Source organism: Anomalospiza imberbis, chromosome 8 (genome assembly GCF_031753505.1).
Source record: "Anomalospiza imberbis isolate Cuckoo-Finch-1a 21T00152 chromosome 8, ASM3175350v1, whole genome shotgun sequence".
NCBI classification, from domain to species: domain Eukaryota; kingdom Metazoa; phylum Chordata; class Aves; order Passeriformes; family Viduidae; genus Anomalospiza; species Anomalospiza imberbis.
Genome location: NC_089688.1, coordinates 10,501,851 through 10,525,931, shown reverse-complemented (window position 1 = coordinate 10,525,931; position 24,081 = coordinate 10,501,851). Strand labels below are relative to the sequence as shown.

General features: G+C 38.4%; 1 protein-coding gene across 3 annotated transcripts in view; it reads right to left on the bottom strand.

Moving 5' to 3' along the window:
- LOC137477910 (rap1 GTPase-GDP dissociation stimulator 1-like) overlaps window positions 1-24,081 on the bottom strand; it is a 42,936-nt gene that overhangs the window by 12,224 nt on the left and 6,631 nt on the right. The window contains exons 2-9 of one of the 3 annotated variants that reach the window (XM_068197298.1): window positions 21,174-21,258; window positions 12,251-12,344; window positions 8,968-9,078; window positions 7,994-8,116; window positions 7,710-7,835; window positions 6,003-6,131; window positions 4,745-4,870; window positions 3,871-4,014 (exon numbers count right to left, since the gene is read on the bottom strand). In XM_068197298.1, coding sequence (XP_068053399.1) covers window positions 3,871-4,014; window positions 4,745-4,870; window positions 6,003-6,131; window positions 7,710-7,835; window positions 7,994-8,116; window positions 8,968-9,078; window positions 12,251-12,344; window positions 21,174-21,258 — 938 coding nt within the window. Of the gene's footprint in view, window positions 1-3,870; window positions 4,015-4,744; window positions 4,871-6,002; window positions 6,132-7,709; window positions 7,836-7,993; window positions 8,117-8,967; window positions 9,079-12,250; window positions 12,345-21,173; window positions 21,599-24,081 lie in introns of those variants that run through there. The other 2 variants (XM_068197297.1, XM_068197299.1) reach the window with 2 other exon arrangements.

Sequence of the window (24,081 nt, the reverse complement as noted above, 5' to 3'; positions counted from 1 at the left end):
AAAGTTATGAAACTGTAAACTGATGCTGAGATAGGCTCCAATGGAGCTTAGCTCGAGAGAGCTTTTAAGGGACCATCACTGTCAAATTGAAAACCATAGGTTCCCCAGTCCCTTTCTTTTCCCTTGGTGCTGCTGCATTTTCCACTGCACATGTAATAGGATACCATGGCATTTTTCATTTCTTACCAGGACAGCTTTAGCACTCCTTTAATTTTGCTATTCTACTGATTCAAGGCACTATTGTGAAACCAGGGATCTTACCCACCAATAGTAAATCTGATTACTAGTTCTGTACTGCTGTTATTCTTTATTTTCTGTTAAATAAATAGTCATTAACAACTCCTTGAAAGAACCAGAGCCAGGTTTTTCTTACCTCTTTTGAAAAACCTGTTTTCTGAAGTGAGAAGTCTATTTGTGTTGTATTCACATGAAGCTCAGAAAATATGAGTTGATCTGGTTTATTAAATCCCAGTGAAAGAGCAGATTTGTACATTCCAAAAAACTACCACTTTGCCCAACAATGCTCTGCAAGTATTTTGTCAGTGCATGTCTGGATCTCTCTTCCTGTCTTTGAGAATTTGCTCCATACAGGTGGCAGCTTTGTTTTCAGAAGCTGCTTAGGTCACCTAGGAAATGAGAGTTCTGCTAAAGAGCAAAAGGAAGCCCTCTATGCTACAGATGGCATCCTTTCTGAAGGAAGTGTTTTGAAGATGCCATTTGGAAAATAATTTTGTGTTTTGCTTTATGCAGTTTGTTATGCCTCAAGCGAAGTATATGCCTGACACACATGTGAAAGCTGTTTGCTAAAAATGGCAAAACAGTGTGAACACTAAATAGAAAGACATATTCACCTGGGATAAAGGGTTATCCATGGAACTGTACACACCTCATGTAAATACATAGTCTGGCCAAAAGTAGATCTAGTACTTTGTTGCAGTAATAAGCAGATGGGACTCAGTTTCTTCATGCAGAAAAGCCAAATGTTACAGCCCATTTTTTGCAGTTTTCAAGACCTCATGTACAACTCTAATTGGTTCATAACTTTCTTTCCACTCAGTTAATTAGTTAGAAAATGCTTTTGTGTTTGTGTGCTAAGACTCTCTCTTTACCCAAATGTTGACATATTTTCTTTGTGGATTCTCATGAGACAGACTCCTTGTTTTTTGCAGGTGCAAATGGTTCTCTTACCAGAATAGTTTGTTGTGCTCACTGCTTCTCATTCCTCTGATTCTTATGGGAACTTAGAGGCTTAGTTGGTAATTCAGAAGAGCAAGGCCAGATTTTGTAAGGGCTTTTTTAAAAATAATATCTCTACCTGTATGCAACAGTACTTCTCATGGTTCTAACTGAATTTACAGACTGCGGTGTACAGGCTTCTAATTTTTGTATGTATAGCATGTAAAAAGGTACTTAGTAATCTTAACACCTTGGCTCGTTTGGATGTTATCTCCACCTCAAAGTCATAGACACTTCTGTTGTCTTTTGAATGAGTGCCTGTTATTCTCTTCATCTCTTAACATTTCACTCAGTAGCTTGTTTTTCCTCTGTATTCTTGCATATGTTAGATCAGAATTTGTCAAATGCTTGTAAAATGTAGTTGGATATTTTCATGAAAGAACTGTCAGTCTGTGAAATAGTTAGGATTCTACTCACACAGAAATCTTTTGATACCATTTTATGCATATATTCTCTAAAGCTGATGGTTTTGCTTATCATTCTTCAAGTGTTCTCTTGCCTAGTCCTAATCTTTGGAGAGCAGAGTATATGAGGAAAATTGCCCAGTCCTCCTTAAAAACAGGTTCCATAGAAATAGGTCACCTCTTTTGGTCTGATAAAATTCTACAGGGAAAAGATTTTGATCTTCATATAGACTAACCTTAATTGAACTTAATTTCTCTCCTCCTCCCACCTCTCAAACTGAAGAATGTCAGAACATTTTTTTTTCCCCCTCATGTAGTAAAGTGCAAATAGGCAGAACCCATTAGTGGTTGCCTTGCTTTGATTGTCACAGAGCTCCAAATTGCTTTTTTCTCCTATGGAGTTTTTGCTTGGATAGCAGCAGAACATTCAATTTAATGGCTCATAGTTAAAGTCTGATAGGAACAGCCACTTTTCATAGCTGCAAAAGCTGTCTGTCATCTTTTCACTGTCTAGAAGTCATTTGATGCTCAGAACAGATTTCCATAGGATTTTTTTCTCTCAGATTAAAAGCTATGCATACATCAGTGGCACACACTGAGGCATGAGAAGGATTATTCACTTCGTCCACATGAAATATCTAATGCTGTTGTGGGGAAGATGGGGGGAGGAGAGTGAGTGACAAAGCAAGCCATTCAGCTGAGTGGATTGAAATAGCCAGTTAAAGGCACTGGGGGCACTTCTGTGGCCTTTGTAGAGCCATGATGCACAATGGCTGATTCAGAGCAGGGTATAAGGCAAGGAAGAAAGGGAGTCTAGAAAGGTTCTGAGGTGGAGGTAAAGAGGTGTGTGGATGATAGCTGCTTTTAAACCCCAAAACCAACATTCAGACAGATGTGAGGGAATTTTTTCTGATAATTAAGCACCTATTAATGCAGAAAGTTGAGCAACTTTGTTAATTGAGTTTGAAGCCAGTACAGTAGCTATCAGTGAAATAAGGATGGGAAGTGTATGTGGGGTGGCATCTTTTGCTGATTGCTTGAGCACAGCGTGCTTTCCAGGAGTCTGCTCATAAGAATATTTCTTTCTCTCTGCAGAGTATAAAGGCTCATTGCTTTCTATAATAGGAATTGAAAGATAAAATGGCTTACCTTGAGATTTTTTTTCCCATCTCAATGTCTGAGTAAACCTCCCTTCCTAAAAGCGATTTAATACATAAAACAGCAGTAACTGTTGATTTTTTTTGTTTGTTTGGGTTTTTCTTCTGTGTGTTTTTGAGAGTTTTTGGTGGTTTTTTTGGTGTGTGGGGTTGTTTTATTTTTTTATTTTTTTTGTTTCTAACAAACATATTTGCCATTAAGTATTTCCAGAGTCTCCACTCTAATAAAATGTGGTTCAGCAAAAAAAAAAAAAGTGCAAAGGCTTGCATACTTGATCACCCCTTTCTTTACGATTATGCCCCCCAAATTATTTTAGTATCAGTAGCATCTGTAACTTAAAAGCATGCAAGTCTCTAGTCTGCAGAACAGAAAGTAACTATTTCAGAACCAGGGAGTAGTGAAATCTGATAGTGTTGGTTTTCTCTGCACTCACAAACAGTGGCTTTCCATCTTTGAAGGGTAGAGAATAACCAACCTTACCATTTCTTTTGTAAAATTAGCAATAAACCTTGACCCTCTCTTGGTACCTGCAAGTGTCTAGATGTGGTGCAAAGTACCTGTGTTCTAAGAGATGATGCCACAGCCCTTAGCAAGAACCTTCTGTAATATCTGATTAAAATTAGCCCCCAAACTGAGCTGTTTTGTCAGTCAATGATGACTTAGTTTGTTGTTAAGGTTAATAATTCAAGACATTTATGTTGTTGATTGCTTTGTGGTTGAGAGTGGTGGGATGCAGTGTAAGTGGCCAGTTCTTGATATTTATTTTTAAATCCATATTGCAAATTTTTAATCCATATCAAATTTTATATTCTTTATTTTTTAATCCATATTGCCCAAAGTACAGCATAGCAGGAATATAAACTAAGTTACTGTTAGGCACAAGCACTGGGCTTTAGGCTATAGAAATGAAAAGTGCCATGCCTGAGAAGAATTCCTGGAAGGATAATAAAAGAGATTGTGAATAGGTCCCTCTTTAAGTAAAAGAAACCAACAGAAATTGAAACTCTTCTGGTAAAGAGACTTTTTGATGTCGATTCTTTATGTGCCTGGGCTATAATATTTCCTTTTTTACCTCCAAGAAGCAGAGAGACGATGAGATCTGATGCAGCCTTCACAATGCATGTGTCTTCAGCCTGGGAACTGCCTTGGAGCCTCAGCAGGATCTCGGACAGCACCTCTGGCACACCTGCATCCACCAACTGCACTTTCAGAGCATCTGTAGAGATCACAGTAAAAGCACATTAAAAGATTCCTGGCTCTTTGTGGAAGCATTTCAAACTAGAAAGCTAAATCCTTGAACTTTAGCCAGTCGTTTTTCAGGTGCAGTCACTGTTCAGCTGTTTTGTTTGTAACAGCTTTCTGGAGCTAGGATGACACCAAGGCAGAATGAGCAAAGCTTTCTGCATTGGTCTTTGACATTTCTTGTGTTGCCGGTCATGAACTTTCATGTCATTAAAATCTGTGCCAGATATCGAGATATTTTTGGTGGAGCAGTGTCAGTGCTTGTTGCACTGCTGCTTAGAGTGTGCATCGTCACAGAGTCACAGATTATTCTGAGCCGGAAGGGATCCACAAGGAGCAGCGAGTCCAGCTCTTAAGTAAATGGCCCAAACAGTGATTGAACTGGTACCTGGTTGTTCTGATTTTTAAAATTTAAAAAATTATCTGTGTTGCTGCTTTCCTCTTACCCACCATGGAGAGCGAGTGTGAATCTGCTGTCTTTTGGATCTACTGAAATGCAGTGGAATGGTACTCTCTCCTTCCTTTCTTGTCTCACCTGTTTGCGTGTTGCTTGGGCCAGGATCTCGCATGTTCTTGGGGCTTATTTCTCCTGAAAGGGTTGCTGGTTCTGTTAGCAGGATCCCATGGCAAACTTGGAACTCAGACCTTAAACCAGTAAAATACCCAGTCTCCCCTCGCTCCACCCAGACCAAAAGGAGCCTTACCATTTTCTGCAAGTGCTTGCAGGACCTCAAAGACAATTTCTAACCGCTCGTGGCTCTCTGCTCTCCTCAGTTGTTTCACCAGTTGTTCAGCAACTTTTGTCATGCTTAGAGCTTCCTTGGCTGAATCTGTGTACGTGATAAAGTCAGGATTTTGAATTTTTTTTTTTTTTTTTTGATTAAACATTTAAAAATATCTCCCTATGATCTGAAGTGATTAGGCACTGTTTTCAAAGGCTTTTTCTGTTCCTGTAGAATCTTCTGTTTCTTTGGACAGCACTGAGACAGCAGGACTCTATCCCTTCTCCCCCCAAAGTTCTTTAACTGTTCTTCTGTAACTTCTGTAAACCTCATAGCTATCAAATTAATCCTAGCTTAATTTCACTGACTCGTACAAATCCATCTGTATTTAATATAACAATTGGCACATGTCAGTTTGCTGTAGCAGTTTATTTTTTGCCTTGATTAGGTACTTCTAGTCTTGCTGGCATCCTAAACATCTGTGAGATGTGTGTTAGCAAAGCTTGCCACTGTTTGACATAGAATACATTTCAATTGAATATGGTATTAAATAACATAACAGATATAACAAGGACAGACCTCCTTAGAGAATAATGTGACAGTGTGATATCATGTCCCCTTCCCTGCATAGCCCTCTAAATGCAGGAAGCAGTAGATCAAATTTTAGCCAGACCATATATAGATAGGTAATAATTTTGTACTTGATATTTTTCTTCCATTACTACTCACAACTTGTGTAAAGTAGGATAATATATTTTAAATTAGTGGAGAGATCCTTTTTCTTTGAAAATTCTGTAAATTAAAATGGAAGTTGCTTCAGTAAGGTTTAGAAACTTAATTATTAAATATAAAAGAAGTTTTACTAAACAAGTTTTTAATGTACCAAATCTAAAGTAGTTGAAAGTGTCAATTTATCATATGAAGTTATGCCATCTCTTCATTTGGGGTCAAAAGCTGGCTGTTAAAACTTAATTGTTATAATGCAGTATAAGTAATTGCTGGTATTCCATAAAAGAGTAGTTATTTCTCCAGTCCAGATCAGGAACTGTGGCCAGTTCCTGATTAGATATCAGTGGTATTTTAAAAACAAAGACCAAACACCAGCCCTACCCCACCCAAAAACAAAGGAGAAAACAAAGCCCGCAAACCTGTGGGCATGGAAGGGCAGTGACAATGTGGAGATGATATTTTGCTCTAAGATGCAGAAACTTAAAAAAAATTTAAAAAATACCTTACTTACCAAGGTCTGCCAGATTGTACAAGGCCAATAGAGCAACGTGGACAAGTGGTTCAGTCTCTGCATAGTCAGTTAATATTCGGACCAGTGATGGGATTACTCCAACCTTCACCAACTCTTCCTGAAGGCTGCCTGGTCAGTGAAGCAGAGGTGTTAAAGGTGGCTAAACCAGGTACTGATTAGACCAGTGGAAAGGGTCCAACTGAGATGCTTAGCAGCAAGGTAGTCTGGTTCTTTCTCACACTGTTAGTTAGAATTTGTAAAGGTTTTGGTGGTGGCTCCAGGCTAATATGTGTGTGGAGGAAATGCAACTTTGGGACAGATTTTTGCTAAACCTCCTGGTTCGTCTTTGACTTAAGGTATTAAGCCACTGTTTCCATCCACGTGTGCCTGCTGAGGAAAACCCTGATAACTTTTCTTTCTTTTTGTAGTTTCTTTTGTATTGAATGAAAGCTTTATATCTGAAATTATTTTGAGGGTGCCAAGAACTGTAAGATACAGAGTTGGACAGTGATGGTTGCTTAACAGCACAATGGCATTGCTTTTGCAGCAGTGTCTTGCTGGGAGCTGGGCTGCTGCTCGTGTGACAGAGTGCATGGCAGACACCAGGGAGGGTCTGGTGCTATTGTAGCATAGGCAATTGGAATTCAGACAGGGAATTGGTGAAGTTAATTTTTCTTCTCTTTGATGCATTTATTGCTGTGTTAGTAATAGGATTTATTAAAGCATGTCACAGTTGTCTTGGCAAATCTGTGCTGGGCCTGTGCTCTGCCAGAAGGGAAGCAGGTGTGCAGGATGGCCATATGCTGCAGCAGTGCTGTGTACAGCAGTTACATGAGCAGGGAATGAAATTGTAGGGAAAAAGCTTTTTTAAACTATTGTGTCATTCCCTGACCAATACATGTAGCTCACAGGGAGCTTAGTGGAATCTATACCAGGTACCCATTATGCTTGGATTTCATAAGAATAGTGAAGGAGACAAACCTACAAATTTCTAAGTAAAGCTGTGCAGATCCACACTAGCAGGATTAGAGAAGATAGGTTGAAAGCGGAGAGTAATGGATATGAGACACTGGGTGAAAATTTCCATATTACTTTCAGTATACAGTAAATATTTTGGGCAGTCTGGGAGTTAAAGATAAAAAAAAATCTTAAGCCATTTTGGGCAAGTAAATGAAAATTGTTTAACTTGAGACCAGCTAGAAAGCTGGTGTCCAGGGAATTTGGAGCACTAAGATCTCCTGCATGCAAGCAGTGGTTCTCAGAGAAGACTATTCCTTGCACAGACAAGTATCTCAGTATTTTTCTCTTTTTTCCTAACACACTTTTAAAACACGTGCTTTGCCTTATAGATGTTCTTATTACTTTGGGAGAAGTCCAAGCTATTCAGGATTTGGACCCAAGGCAAGTCTGCAAAATTGTTTAAGATATGTATGAGGCTGTGCTCCTCTTGTGATTTCAAAGCAGTTCTGACAGAGATGTGCCACTTGAAGTAAAAAATGTAGGGGGGAAGCCCAGAGTTCAGGCAGTGCTTGGGGTGCATTCAGCCAGGTGTCTGTGAGCTGTGAGCTTGCATACCTAACTGGAGGCTGAGGTGCATGATGTGCTCAGGTCTCATAAAGTTATTATGAGTTACAGGTTACAATGCCTTTGAAAAGAATGCCTTAGAGCCAGGGAAAAGCAGATTGATTCTCTTCAGTGGATACTTACGGTTATCATAACAGATACGGCCAATGGCCCTCCCAGCATGGAGCAGCATTTCTTGGTCTGTGCTCTCCAGCAAAGGTATCAGTGATAGAACCAAATCTGCTTCAATACATGGTTTCTTCATTTCCTCTGTGTAGATAAAAGAGAGGGAATTCCAGGCTTTTGCCGTTTAGGAATAAAACAATGGCAATAAGAGTAGCTGGTAGCCGTGAAACAAAATTCAAGAGTGAAAACATGAAGCTAATGAGCTGTAAGATGCCTTGTAGTAATATTTGAGTATGACTCACCATTTTTGGCTATCTCTGAGAGCACGTGGGCTGCTTTCACTGCACATCGTGGATTGCCCTTCAGGATTTTTGCCAAAGTTGGGAAGATCCCACTCCCTCTGAGTAGGCGGAAGGATCTCTGCTCTGCAGTGATAAGAGTGTTAACAGTACCTGCAGTAGGTCTGCAGCTGTTTTATTCACACGTTCCTTTGTTTCCTAGAGTTCTGAGTGGGTATCTGTGGGATCCAAGCCTCTGATTTAACAAGGTTCTTAAAGGCTGGCTGAGTCTGAATATATGGGCACAGTCCTCTGCTTGAATTGCAGCAAGTGTGGTTCCAGCTGATTACTCTGCTGTATGCTGAATTGAAGCAGGGGTGGCAAGGCAAAGAGGAAAACAGTTTCATCTTCTCTATGAACGGATGCCTGCATAAGGCATGGGAAGTTAGGGATTAAGATGCTATTCCTGAGGTATGGCCTAGCAATTAATTCTGTAGGTAGGCACAGCATCTTTTATTAGACTAGCAGTTAGAACAGACATAATCCCCTTAGCCTTTTTTCATCAAAAATATGGCCAGCTGCCCTGAAGATAGTAAATCACCATCTGCCAGGAGACTCAAATAAATGCAGGTTTATGTCATTCTAGGAGAATGTGCGAAGGCTTTAGGGACTTTTGTATAAGTAGTCTAGAAACTACTTTTAAAATGCCTGACCTGATAGGGTCACCCTAAATTAATCCTAGGAGTTTATAATAAATAGAATATTAAACCTAGAACTTCTCGGGAGCTTTTGGTATTTTAGTGACCAGAAACTTTATCTGGTCATAGGTAATTCTGTGAGTTTTATACGGAGAGAAAAGAAAGTAACACAGTGTGAGGACAGCTAAGTTCCAGCAGCAATCACTTCTTGAAATAGAGTTTATCACAATAAACAAAAACTGCCATGGATTCTTTTGAATTGTGCAAATGGTTAATTGGTGATCCAGAGTGATACTTAACTATCTTCAGTAATAGCCAGGAGAATCCCATTCAAACTTTCAAGGATCTGATCTTCAGCATCTGTGTCATCTCCACAAAGCCCAAGGTATTCCAGGTGCTTATTCAGGGTTTCTAAACAGAATGGGATAGAGAACTTTGGTGACTCAGCAGGGAAAATATTGAGTTCCCTGTGCTAGTTCTTTTCAGTGCTAATGGCTTAGTATAAAATAATTTCCTGAGGGGTGAAGATCTAAATATGCACATTTATTCCAAGAGCATGAGGTCAAAGGCGTGGTCACTTCTAGACAGCACATAGCTCTGGGGAAGGCATAAACATGCAGGGATAAATTCTATCTGGAAACAGAAATTAACATATAATAACTGCAGCAGAGTTTGAGGTGGGGAGGAGAGAGGAATAATTGCAGGAACCAAATCAAGCCTGAAATTTTGAAATACCTGTTTATGATACAGACAGTACTTGCAGCTCAACTATCTACTGTGGCAGTGGCCAGTAGCAGGCCCTGAAAGGATGCAAGAAACAAATGAGGTAAAATACTTCTCCCTGTGTTTCTGACAACTTTGGCCTTTAGAAACATACCTAGTATATAAATCAATATATATCTAATACATGTTGATCAACTTTAATTCAGATTTTTTATTTACCTGTATAGGTTAATTCATAATTGTTATCTCTGTATCACAGAGTTCCACAGTTTCGCTGTTGTAAGAGGAAGATAGTTCCCTTTGTTTTAAAATATTTACCAAAAGGTCAAAGTTGATGGCCTTTGAGTTGCTGTTGTAGGAGAAAGGAATTATCCTTTACAATATATTAACTCTTCCATGTCTGGCATAATCAGATGGATTTTTATTATAGTCATCCTTTGTAATTCCTCTGCCAATTTGCTTAGTGTTTACAGAAAATTTGATAACTTGCTTGAATATTTTTCCAGCTCACTTTTATACTTCATGAGGATCTAGAATTTGAAAGTGTTCTCAAATCTCAGATGGACTGGGATTCAGAGATTGTCATGTTTTGTTTTCCACCCTGTTAATTCTTTGTCCATTTGAGAATGGCTTCTGTACAGTTAATCAAGATTATTATCTTCCAGGCAGTGGGAGGTAACTTAAACCCCACCATCATTTATAATTTGGCCATCTTTTCCCCATGTAGGTTGTTTTGCATTTGCAGTCACTGAGCTTGATGTGCCTCTTTATCCCAGGTCACACAGGATGATATGATTTTCCTGCAATTCTCTACAGTAAAATTTGAGTACTCCAAATAATAAAACAACTCCTTACCATTCTGCTATTTCTAGGTCATTTATGAATATATTGAATTACACAGGTTACAGCAAAGGTAACCTCTAATAATTTTGGCTTTCTCTTGTGAAAGCAGCCTTTATTCAGCTCTTCAGACTTCATCAGATAATCATCTCTCATATCCCAAGATAACTTAGATAAAGGTTATTGGAAGGTTTGTAGAAATTGAAATGCATTAACAGTATCTCCTTTAGTGACCTTCTTACCAGCTCCTTAAAAATATGTTTAGAGACAGGTTGAGACAGGTTGTGGAGATTCACCTCCACAAAAGTCAGAGACTATCCTTTTTCATCATGTCTGTGTTTAGTATCTCTGTGCTTTACTATAATCCTACATCTTACCTGTGCAGACATCAGACTTCTGCATTTTAATTTCCCACATTCCTTGCAACTGTTTTTGTAAACTCATCCCACTCTTATTGTTTCCAACTTTATTAATGCTGTTGTTGATCTCAATGATATTCTGCATGTCACAGTTAATGATGTGATGAATCATCTTTTAATCTCTTGTAAAATCTGTAGTATTGCATCCAATTCTGACAGCTAGTTACCATTTATTTTATTGATTTGTTAGAATTTTTCTGTCCTTTTAATATGAAGATTCCTCCATCTGCTTTCTGAAAACAAAAAGACCTAAAGTGGCTGCAATTAATGTAAGAAATTTTGCTGGAAAACTGATGTTAATGTGTAGTAGGATATGATGTAGGATGTTATCAAAACTGTAGTAAAATAGCATTTCTGCTTTATAAACAGTTTCATTGAAAATGCTGACTCATGAATCATGCCTCAGAAATTATTTTATGAGGATTAATAATTGATCACTTATTTTTGTTTGGTGAATTCACTATATTTTCTGTCCCTAATGTATCCATTAATTAATGTGAGATTTAAAAAAAAAGAAAACACGTGAATTCACTGCATACAGGAATTTACCTCTGAGGAACAGTGGTGTCCTGAGCTGTTTTGAAAAGAGGATGAAGTAAAGGGAGTTGAAGTAGAACATAATTGAAAGTTGTTACTGCCTATTGAGAAGAAAAATTATGTGGCTTAAAAAATTAAAAGCAGGTATTTAAAAACAGTTTTGATTTTGTGCTTTAAAGAAGTTGGCATCTTCAGAAAAATGGCTGAATTCATCAGGTCAAGTTCTCCTGCTGAATTAATAATTTTGTGTAAATGAAGTACAGTAGAATGCAGGTTTTTTTTACACAAAAACCAGTAGAAACTCAAACTGCCTGAGCAGCCTTGACAGTTGAATCAGGTTTGATCTTAAAGATCTAGTGGGAGTGGGCAGAAGGCTGCAGCTGCTGATTAAGCAACATAAAATAACTTAGAAGCCTGTGAGATTGAATTATCTACTGAATTCTGCTTTCATCTTCTCAAAACCCAAAATGTTTTGACATTTGACTTCTAGTACTGTGTTCTCTAATTAGAGCAATAGTGATGTTTGTAAATACATTTCTAAAATATTTCTAATTAGGATCTATAAAGCTGTGGAAAGACAAGTGGATTTCCTAATGTGGAGGAGGTTGTTTTACAAATAACAGGGGACAGTCTATACTGGTGTCTCATTGGGTCAGTACAGTGGTAACTAGAAATCTGGATGCTTTGTCATTTCTCCAGGGAATAGATACTAGAATAGCACCATATGCATGCTGACAAAGTCCTTGTAAAACACTCTCTGGTTTCAGTCTGGAGTATTTTGAAATGAGTAGTATGAGCCTTAGCTGACCAAAGAGTTACTTATAAAAGCCTCACAGAAAGCAGCATTTAATTATAACAGTGTTAAAATACTGAGCCCTTTTCTCAGGGACTCAGAATTTTATCATGCTTGTTATTCCTAAAAACTTGATTAACGTAACCAGTTTGGGACTGATTTCTCAGTACTCCTTGTGTTTAAATCCATGCTTCTGCAGTGAAGCAGACACTGCTAAGACAGTTCTTTATGGGAAAAAGCAGAACATATACAAATTGTGACTAAAACTGACCAGAAAAGGGTATTTGTTTCTCCTTTGTAGAAAGTTCTGGGGTGCTGACATTTTGTTTCATCCCACGCTGGAATAGATTGTTGGCACGGTGGAGCTAGAGGCAAAGCAGAAGGATTTGTTTCAGGTGTTCTGCACAAGTGGCTCTTGGCCAGCCGGGGGCTGTGTGGTGCACTGCCCAGCAGGGAGCCAGGCTGGAAGGGTGCCAGCCAGGCCAGCCAGCTGGTCACACAGCAGGGACTGCCTGCCCCCCGGCCTCTGAGGAGGCTTTCAGCAGAATAAACATGTTCGGAAGGAATACTATTCGTTCTCTTGAATCAGCATTTTTGTTAGAATATCACTCATCAGCTTTAGTAATTCACTGTAGAAGAGAGGGAAATGGGCGCTCATTGTCTGCAGGGCCTGAGTTTAGAAATCTCTTGAGACTGAGGTACAAAAGGCCTTTTTCCAGAGCTGAAGGCATAGATTATTAATTCACATATAAATCTGTACATAAGACCGAGCAAGAGGCATAGGAACCAGACTTTTGCTGTGGGAGTTGGTTTTTGATCATCCTAATGAGAGCAGAGACAATAGTGCAGAAAACGTGCTGTAGCACAGCAACTTCATTTGACTTCTGCAGTGGGGAAAGAGCCAGGAGGAGTGAGCTTTTGGATCCCTTGGAGCACTGCTGTGTCAATTCTCAGTGCTAGTTTTGACCTATAAAGTCCTTAGGGAGTGAGAGAATCCCAAACATCTCCTTCTTTCAGCAACTGATTTTGCCCCTTGTAAAACTGCAATGGCTTCTGATATTTTTTTCCTTTTTCTAGCTGCTCACATATGTAGAAATGATTTTCTCTTTTTTTCTAGAGGAAGCATAGATTCTATACTTCAATATAAATGCTACTCATGGTATTACTTATTGTTATTTGTGTCCTGAGCAGTGTGAGGTCTATATGAGCCAATTTGAGGGCTTGAAACAACTTAATCCAGTCAAATGCCTTGTGTTTTGCTGCCTCGTCCTTCAGTAATTTCACATACTGAATTTATTCTTCTGTCACTTACCTTTAGTATACTTTAGGAGGTTCTTCCATGGATTATTATCATCAGCGTTATTCAAAACAGAAAAACAAGGTAATGTGTTTTTCCAGAGTATAAGATTGAGGTAGTTATTCACAATAGAGGTCTATTCAGCTTTATCTAATGTCTCTGGTAATAGATGATTAAAGAACAGTAAAAGATGACACTATATAGCCTTTCTCAGGTATGCTTTCATAACTTACAGTAATCAACTCCACAGGGATTTTCTTTGGTGGAAGTTTCCTCTTATTTAGTTGCACTTAAATTCATTAAAGTATTTATGTTGAATTTGTTTGTAATTTAGCTTGCAGAACATGGACTAGAAATACGTGCTTCAAAGTAACTTTGGATTAAGAGAGAAAATAACTAAAGTTCCTTTTTTTTTCTTGTTGAAATGGTCATCTAGCCTTCTCTTGACTGTGCTTTTCTGTAGATGTATTTTATCACCAGGGCAGGAAACACAAGTCTCTATTTTGATGTATCCTGTGTAACAGATGGGGGTTAGGGTTGAGAAACTCCTAGAGTTCTGCGGATCAAGAGTAGCTTTAAAGCAGAAGATGTAGCCTGAAGAAAGTAAAATTTCAGCTTATAATACTGCAAAACAGCTGTTGGGTCTATCTAGCAATGTAATTAAAAACAAGGTGAAAAGAAAAGTTGACCTGCATTAATGTTAGTGTGGCAGCCTGGAAAATCTTGTAGCTGTAAGTCTCCATTTTCTCACAGTATTTTTTAATGCTCTTCCCTAAAATAGAGAAAATAATTGCTAGTTTGTTGTGGAATGTCCTAAATGAACCTATGGTAATAAATTTACCTGTATGCTGAGTAGAAGTATTACTGTATGGTAGTTGAAATAAAGCTCCAGGTCTCCTTGTCTGGGAATGTGATATTAAATTTGTTTCATAGGGAACATAAAGGTGTAAACTGGGGATGGAGAACTCCAGGAGGGCTGGTGAGTGTATGTGTGTTAAGAGCAAATGAAGCCTGTAAGGTCAAATACATTCCTGCCAGCTGTGAGTGGTGCAGCTACATGATTATAGGATTTTGCTGTAACCAAGGGTACCAAAAGCTGCTGCTTTTGATTTTGTTACCAGGGAAGGGAGGAGAAAGGTACAATTCAATCCAAGACAAGGGTTTTTTTTTTAAATTTCTCCAGTGGTGAATTATTGTATTTCATCTCTAGAAAGTCATGCAACTGTTTTGGGACTGGGCTGACATATATTCTTTCCAATATAACTATCTTATCTTGGTACATGAAGTAGAGTATTGGAGGAACAGATCCTCCATCTCTTCAGACTTTCAAACCCATGGCAAGAAATTGTCCTATAAATCAGATAAGCTATTATCTATGTCTCCATGGAAAGTCACTTATGGCCAATGTTAAAAGATACATTTTGTGACTGTCACTGCACTCAGGGGTGATGAGATGTAGGAGAAAAATCATGAGATTAAAAAGGACCTGGGGAGAGAGGACCTGAGGATGAAAGGGATATAATTATGAACAACTGACCTGGCTGGTTTTTAACTCTTGTTCTTCTGCATTCTTCAGCAACTCTCTTCGAGGGGGAAAGGAGTAGGAATGTATGAGTATAGTTTTTCCTAGAAAGCTGGAGCCCTGTCATTACCTGGGAATTGAAATATCTCCTTCCACCCACTTTCAGAATCTGAAGAGGCCCATATTTTCCCCAATATTCTTCTGGTCTAGACTATGGGTAATTATTCTCAATGTTAATGGAGAAATAATTAAGTGTGCACTAAAAATACCTCTTGCCTAGAACTGGAAAACAGTGGACAGCCCACTGCGTTGTCCCCACAGTTTGCTCATTGCTTTTGCAGCCTTTCTGGACTGCATTGGCCCATCCTGAGCTCCTTAAAGTATTCAGTGGCTGAGATCCCGTGGGCTGGACCTTTGAACATTTTACTATTCAAAGAATATGAGAAAGCAGCAGGTTTTAAAGGAGATTTTCACTGTTTAGCCTGAGCCATAGGTGGAAGGGCTGATGAAAACAGGAATTTAAGCCTGACTGGCTAGTACTTACAATAATGTTCTCTATTAATCACAAGGATTTAAAAAATTTTCTATAATCCATGTCTAAAATTCTCTTAATTGTCACAAATCAGGTAGGACAGCCACAAATGCTCTCTTTGAAGTGGTGTCACACATGGCTTTTTTTTTTTTTTTTTGAGAATGAGTTAAAGAAATCACTTAGCAGTAAAGTAGAAAAAGAAACTGAGATGGACAAAAGTAGATTTCAGAAAACTAGTAGAGAAATGCAGGCTCAGAAGAAGCCCCGGCAAAAGGAGATACTGATATTCTGGTGGTAATCCAAACTGATATATTGTTATGGTGAGAAAAAAAAAGGCAATTGATTGTGAAATGGAGACTGTTTTGGAGGGAGAAAGCTACTCTATATTTTTTTAATTTTTGGCTTTATCCTTAGGTAATTGAAGTCTACCAAGGAGGGAATACAGGAAAAAGTGTGTGTAGGGAAAGCTGTGGGTAGAAAGCAGATCCTGTTGGCTTGTGGCTGATGTTATGCCCTGTGGAGTCAACAAGAAAAATGGCTGCAGAACCCTGACTGAAAACAGATAAGAGGAAAAATATGATAACCTAAAACAGTTCAGTGAGATTAAATCAAAATAAAGCCAGCCAAGTGCAGACAGGGAGAACATATGTGCTGAAGAGCATGAAAAACTGCTTAATTGTGTTCTATTAAACTTGCTCCTTTTTGAAGGATGCAGAATAGGGATAAAATTCACTTTATTGTATTCTATTAAACTTGCTCCTTTTTGAGGGATGGAGAATAGGGATAAAATTCACTTTATTGTAAAGGCATCACAATGTTGTGAACTTGTGTACCAGTATGTGTTTTTTACATGCCTGATAGTTTAACTGACTTAGTGCTTAGGGAATAAGTCTGATGGAAATAGACCAGCTTCATAGGCTAATGCTGAGCCTGAGCTCCCAGATACTCCAGTTTATTATGCAAGGTCTAGATCCAAAAGCTGGAAGTCATGCTTGCAGGAATAGCCACAAATGTGCTGTGCTGTGCTCAAAGCAATGAGTAAAGCACCATCAGCACAATTTAGGTTTGGGTAATCTTTTCTGGTAGGTTTTATTTTTTATAAACAAAGGGTCATGAAACTTGGTGGTTTTAATCAAAGTTCAACTTCTTTCACAGTTGTTTGGTTCCAGGCGGTGTTGATTTCATCATGTATTGTGACAGAGGAGTAAACTGTCCATGCAGCAAAGCTGCCTGTGAGCAGATAAGCAATCACAAATTGTGACAGCTGGGGATAAATTTGCTTCCTTTATGGAAATGAATGAAATTTCTGTCTTGCTCACTAGAGATCTAGTTTTCTGCATTTGTTGAGTGATGTTGGTCTCTAAAGATACCTTTGATCATGCAGTTAATACATGTCTTAAATTTTGCAGCCTAAAGTGGATTAAAGGAACCCTTCCCTATGGTTATCATGTGTGTATGGGAAGTGGGCTGTAGTCTCAGCCAAATAGCATTCAGCTAATTTTCCTGGCTCCCTAAATTTAGCTTGAAGAGCTGTCAGTGGAGAAAAAACCAATTAGACTCCATGGCAGAGAAAACACTAATTTCCTTTGGCTGACAACTCCTACAAGGGGCTTTTTGGCCAAGCAAAAGAGCAGCTGTGAAAAAGCAGAAGCCTTTTTGCTGATATGAAAACACCAGCCCAGCTTTCAGCTCTCCCTGTTAAACAATCTGTTGGGAGTGTAGGTGGATGTTGGGCACAGCTGGCAGAGCAAGGAGGCCCCACCAGGAGCCCAGTAGCAGGAGACCTATGTGGAGAGATGACAAATAACAAAGCAAATGCAATCATTGGCCTTTTGTGCTTTGACTCCACCTAAACAGGCACAGCACAAAGGTTCCACTGCCCAGATTAAAATTCCTGAACTTCTAGGGTTTAATTAACAATGGCTTCTATGCAAGTAAGCTCATAGGCCTGAGCATTTGCTTGTTCTGCTTGTGTGTGACAATTTTTTTTTTTTTTTAAGAGCTATAGTACAAAGACATATTGTAGGCCTGGAAAGGTCATTCATTTCTCTTTTGTTTCTCTTGTACAATGCCAAAAGAGTATATTTTGTCTGCAACTTGTCCTCTACCTACACCTATCTTGTTCTTGCTAATTGCTTGTATGCCTCCACTCAAGATCTGGAAAAAGCCATTGAGAGAGGAAGGTTTTGTTCCTGCACTGTTGAAGAGAAGGGTATTGCGTGACCTATGGAGTGAGGTACCTTATTAATCTCAGAGATCTCTGGACAGTTGTGGGAATCTGCCTAAAATCTGTTAAATGTAAAATTATTTTGTGGCACCTTCTGAAATGTTGTCATGCTGAGTATTATGATTTTGATCCTGACGTGTGTTTGACCCATTTCATAATGAGAGAGATGTGAAGAAGATCCTTGGAAGACAGTATTGAAGTTGGTTGCATAATGGATGTACCAAGAATCTTTTTTCGTGCTCAGTGGGTGTGTGTGTTTGGATATTTTTATGCATATAAGAGACTTTGTACTGTAAAAAAAAATCATTCTCAATTCTGACACACATTTTAAAAGCTATGGCCTTATAAGCTCTCTCAGTGCTTACATATTTTACAGTACCATGCTGCTGTAAGATATGACCTACAATTAGAGCTCTGCTCCAAACCCAGGTTGCTCAGCAGAATCTGCTTATTGGTGCATCACTTTTTCAATATCTATTAAGTGTTACTTGTATGCTTGTTCCCAGCAGAGCAAGAAGGATCAGATTTTAAATGTAGGCAGGTGGACATAGGGGTTTTAGCAATTTTGAAAATCCAATATTTCTTTTTGCTGGATAATTTCTTGTAGGTTTTAACTTAATTGTGTTGACCTGGTTACCTGTGCTGTGTGAGTAGGTTTGAGCTCTGCTGCACGAGTGGGTTGGCGTTGTCTGGGCATTGAAGGTGGCAATAAGATTTTCCTGGACAAATTCATGTTTACATAATGCTGTGTAAGCTTTTTTGACATTACCTGGAACTATCTGGTTCAAAATTCTTGACAAGTTTCTCTCACTTTTATTTGTCTGGCAGAAATGCTTAAAATTATTAGAAATTATCTAAATAATTTTATTAATATTAATTTTATTAATATCAAAATTATCTAAGTGGGTGGGAGGGTCTTTTCAGAAAAAGAAACATTTAATAAAGGGAGGGAGGGACTGTCTCTGAGCAAGTCCTAAGATTCTTTTGCTGTGCTGAATTTTTCCTGGCTGAATTACTTTGTGGCTAGATTTCTTCCTATTATTTTACTTTTTTTTTTTTCACAAATAAGTGAAAGAATGATGAAATTATTTGAATAAAATAGTTTTGGGATGCTAGATTCAACATGTGCATTGAACAGTGCTGATTCCAAATACTTGTGATATTTCTAATAATCTTAAAATATTCTCTAATTTGTAACATGGGGTAATTTCTTTAAAATGGGCATTTTTGTTTCCCATCTGGAATTGGTGTTTTTGAAGGACTTTCTACAGATCTTTCAGTAAAGCTGAGCTACTTTTATTCCCAAATGTTTTTTGACTTGACAGAATATAGTTTTGTACTCTTAACTACAAAGCACCATAGCAAAGTCCCCATTCCAGTTTATAAGCAACAATATTCTGTCACTGTCCTTCCCTGGACTGGGCCCTGAATGAAGTACTTTGTCTGTATAGATTTAATTTAAATTGTAACTCCATTAGAAAACAGCTGCCCCTGAAAATTTGATTTTGATATTAGAATAAAGATAATTTAGCTATTTCCAAGCAGCACTGTGTTTTATTTACTTAATTTAGGTTTTTTAATGCATGTGGAGGGATCCCAAAGCATAAGAATGATAAGTTTAGGCAAATAGATATTAAAAGTTACTTGGATTGCAACAGAGCAAGAAGAGGGGGATTGTTTTTTTCTTTTCAGATTGTAGGTGCCACTGTGATACAATCAAGTCCTTAGAAACAGGAAAAAATGGAAACACATACCAGCTATGAGCCTTCAGGCACAATCTCATCCTTCCTCAAGTGCAAGAGCTTTGATTCACAAAGCACCTCAGAAATGAAGCTGAGAGCCTTTGAGGAGTTGGTTCAAAATGGCTTTTGGGACCCTGTCTCCCCTCCTGCAGCCTGTGCAGGTCAGGATGGCTTTATTGACTTTGGTGCAGTCTCTTTCTAGTTCTAAAGAATAAGAGTAGCTGAATTTTCATTATGTTCTAGACAGCAATAAGTTTGCTGACTCTGATTTATTTAAGTGCATCTGATACAATGCTTTAAAACCAACAAGGAAAACAACTTGTATTAAAAGCAGCAGCTGTGGGATTTCCCTATGGTATTGATGTATTATGGGTTTATAATGCTGTTGAAGCAAATGCCAACGTGCTGGGGAATGCTGAAAACTGCACACACAAGGAATTTGTAATATTTTCCAGGCTGGCTTTAGCATTTTTAGTTGTAAGGAAGGTAACACAGCCTACATCTAAAAATTGTCTGAATTGTTATATGATTTTACATTAATGAATGGTTTTGGATTTTTTTTAAATTAAAGACAAGTTTGACAAACCTGTACTTAGAAGTATGTGGTTTTCTGTTTGTCATTTCTTATTATGCCCAGAGTTTTGTACTTGGGCAGCAGAAACAGTGCTGTGTGAGTAAAATCAGGCTGGAAAGAGCAGGAACAAAAGTGTGAATAAAAACTTTGAGCCACGACCATCAAATATATCAAAAGGATAAGCCTTCTGAGCAGAACATTCAGAAAGTAGGACAGGTACACATAAATGATGTAGGAGTAGAAGAAACAATCCACCAAGTTCAGCTGTCGCCACCTGAATTGCAATAGAAAATCAATCCTATAGAAATGACCTGTAGAGTAGAGGTAGTTTAGCCAGAAGCAATACCTGTCTAATACTAGTTTAGTCCACTTTTTTGTGCCCATCTCTCTGACCGTTTAAAGTGTTTTTAAGTTAAATTTTGACCTGCTTTTTTTATCAGTGTCTCAAAACTACTGAAATGTTTAACTTTACTTGAATAATCATTTAATTGACTAGGAAGGTAATTACTCTAAATGGCAGCTCAGTTGTCATACTGCTCTTAAAGAGAGATTATTTCACCATTAAACATATTGAGTCTTACTAAGATTAGTTCTGCTGATGTCACGAGGTCCAACTGTGACGTGAGTTGCCATCATGTGAATGAAGGTGGAAGGTTGAACCCTTTGATCCAGTTAACCAATACCTTGGAATGATCTGGAGACTAATGGAAATTAAAGTCTCAAAGGTATATTTTAAATCCAGTATAAAAGGCATTCATTTCACGTGGAAAGGTCAGAGCTAAGGGCTTGTACTCCAGCTTTCACTGTGCTGTGGATTGAATCATAACCATATGCAAAGGCTGGACCACCTAAATGCAGCTCCAATCCTCCCAGTAGTGCTTGGCAAAGTGCAGCGTGTATGCAGAAGCACATGTGAGCATATTGTCTTTGATGGATGTTGTACTGTCAATAGAGAAGAATGAATTTCAGTTTGCTTTCAAATACTTAAATTTCATAAGAACTCATCATTTTCCAGTGCTTTAAGTTTCCTTTTCATTGCCATTCTTATATTTTACTAGTTTCTTTAAACCAGCCTTAATTTTCATGTGACTTTAAGTGTTAAATATTGTTTGAAATAGAAGAGAGAAGAATTTTAGGTCATCTATAGTATTGCATTTGTCATAGAACTACACTTTTATATTTAAACAAGCCTAAATTAGTTTTCTATTTCTGTCACATACATTTGCAATTTGTAGATGAGAGAAAATTAAGCACAGACTAGAGATTGTATCTATCTATAGTTAACAAGAGCTTTACTTACCCATAAAAGCTGTAGCTTTCCAGAATGGGAACAATAAAGAACAGCTGATCTGTACTGTGAGTCTGTGTCCTTTACAGCTACCACACTGTGAGTAAGGGGGAATATGTTATAGCTTTCAAGCTGATGAGCAGCCCACAACATGCTCACTCTTTCCTCCTCCTGCCTTTTTCTGTGACCCTGCTCTTCAAATGAACCTAATACTCCATAATTACTTAATCCTCCACCACTACTTTTGTTTCCAGTTCTTAGGTGTCATTAACAGAAATAGAAACATAGTAATTATCACACCGGGAGCGATCCTTTCAGATCTCCAAAACAGTTTTTTGTGAATTTCCCTTTACTGTCATTCAGAAGAGTGATTATTGAATCTAATAAGGGACAGAGTTCCAAGAGAGGCTAGATTATGATTCGCATCTACTTACAGCCAGATTTAAGAGTGTTCCTAGAAGCTGATTCTAAAGTCTAGCCAAATTTTATCCATACCTGGACCTCACCTGGCAGGTGCTAAGCGCTTGAGAAATGGTCCAAGCCCTTTATGCTCATCTTTCAAGTCTGTGGCTAAAATATAAAAGAGGATTTTTTTTTTCTGTAAAGGGAACTTTAGAACCTGAAGGTGCCATCTCTGGCTTACTGTTTTTGATCAAGTAGAATGCTTTCTGGAATATTCTCAATTATTATTTTGTAATGGTTATTTTAAAAAGCATAGCTTTTCAAATAAATGGTTATAAAAAATTTGCTGGTTTTGAAGCAATAGTTTGAAAATAATAGTTTGAAAAATAATATATTTTTTATTCCCTGTTGCCTTTCTAAGCCCACTTTATGGGAGAGTTGAATTTTTAATAAATAAGAGCCAGTTATAGGACAGTTTATGAAGCATGTGCTGTGTTCTATTTGGGATTCATTACAACCCCCTAGTGTTGCTGCAGCCTGAGCTAGAGGAAATGCTGTCTGCCAGTTAATACTATTTAAAGATTGTTCCAGTAAGCAGATTGAACTTCCCAGTGTGGTGCTGCTTGGTGGGGGCTGTGTGTTGCACTCTGTGGTTGTAACACTGGCTCCAAGTCTGTAGCTTCCTAAAACTTCACTGCACCATGGAATTATAATCACTGTGGTGATTATAACGCTGGAGGGAGTTTAATTTGCTGACTCTTAAAAAGCAATCTGATAATGAGTTTGGAGCCTGAGGATCCTGTAAAGGAGGTGGAGATATTTTACTGTCTCTCTTGCTCGATAATTAAAAAGCCGGTCCCTTTGGCTGGGCTTGTGGAGAGGGAGGATGAGCTGAATTCTCTCTGGCATAATTTGCTTTTTCCAATTGAAATGACATGTCTCACAAAGTTGCATATGAATTGGAAAATAAAAATCCTAAGGTAAAGATTGCTACCTTACACCCTGTAATGGGGAAAATTCTCGTGTGCTTTGCATTATATTTGCATTGTCACATCCAGAAAAAATGCTTTTTACAGATAATGGGCAAGTAGAGCACATATGCTTGACTGCTTAAAAGGGACCAAGATCAGTCATGGATTAAGTTGCATGTCACAAAATGAGGAGACCTTCCTGCTGGTTCAGAGATTGACAAGATGAGCTGGTTCTTGCTGGCTTTTGTGTATCAGAGGTACCGCTGTTTATTGAGGTCAGAGTGCAGACTGAGGCTTAGGCAGGATTACCACATGGTGCCAGCATGGCCGGAGGTTGGGATATTTCTGAAATGCAAGCAAGGGGCGTAAATGCTAGCATTTTATTGGCAGAGCTGGTAAAGTGTGAAGTCCCAAAAGAGACAAGAACCAGAGAGGATGAATAGGTGGTGGTACTGCAGCATTAGACATGCCAGACACATTCATCCTCCATAGAGGCCAGTTCTAGTGTGTTCTGAAGTCAATAGGAATTTTTTCAAAGAAGCTGGATCAGGTTCATGGATATGCAGAAAATGGTAATCATGAAAAAAAAATTTAAGTTTTCCTTGGTAAAAACTGCAGACAACAAAGGAAACAAAATGAGGTATATAGTAAATGGGTGAAGACAAGTAAGAAATCGCATCAGATAAACACATCTTCAGTGTCATTCATCATCTTGCTGCAGTGAATACTAATGGAGGAACAGAGGTTCATAACACTGCACAAAGCACTGACAAGCAGCCAGGTATGGAAATCCTGTGCCAAATGAACTGTGATTTTATATACAAACTAATCAGTTTCAAAGGTTGACAAAATAAGATAGTTTGGGAATCCAAATTTATGGAACAGCACTGTCAAGCTAAAATATTCTGTTTGCACATAAACTTGGAAATTTGTTGTAAGAGACACTGCACAAGGTTCTTAGCAGCATCAGGTGCTGATGGTGCTGTACAAATGCACAGGGAGCAATTTTTATACTGGAAAAGTTTTACACCAAACTGAAAAATCAACAGATATCTCATCAGTAACCTGGTAGAGGGCCAGTGGCAGAGGCAGTGAGAGGAGCCAGCAGTGTCCCTGCTCCTCAGGTGAGGAACAAGATTAGTCTGGTGAAGCATTAACTGGTCAGTACTGCTGAGAAGGGGCCATGTGCTTGGGTCTCAGGCAGGCCTGTACCTCTACGGCTTCTGAGGTAAAGCTGGGCCTCCACCTGGGGGACCTGAGCTGTATTTATGCCTCTTCTTGTAGACACCTCTCAGGATAGACAGAGAGAAACTATTTTCTCTGCAGATACCAATGAAAAAAACTTCCTTTCAGCTGAAGAAATTATCTAGAATAAGTGGATGAGTCTTTCTTCCTTTCTTAGTTGATGGATTGCTTTAAGTTAAGTTAATCTAATATTCTGCAGTGTGATGTATCTCTCATCTGAGGCTTAATTTGCTGCTTTAATTTTTTACAAGGTGGAAATGTGATTAATTTGATTGTGGCTTCAAGTAAACTGTCCTGTTCCC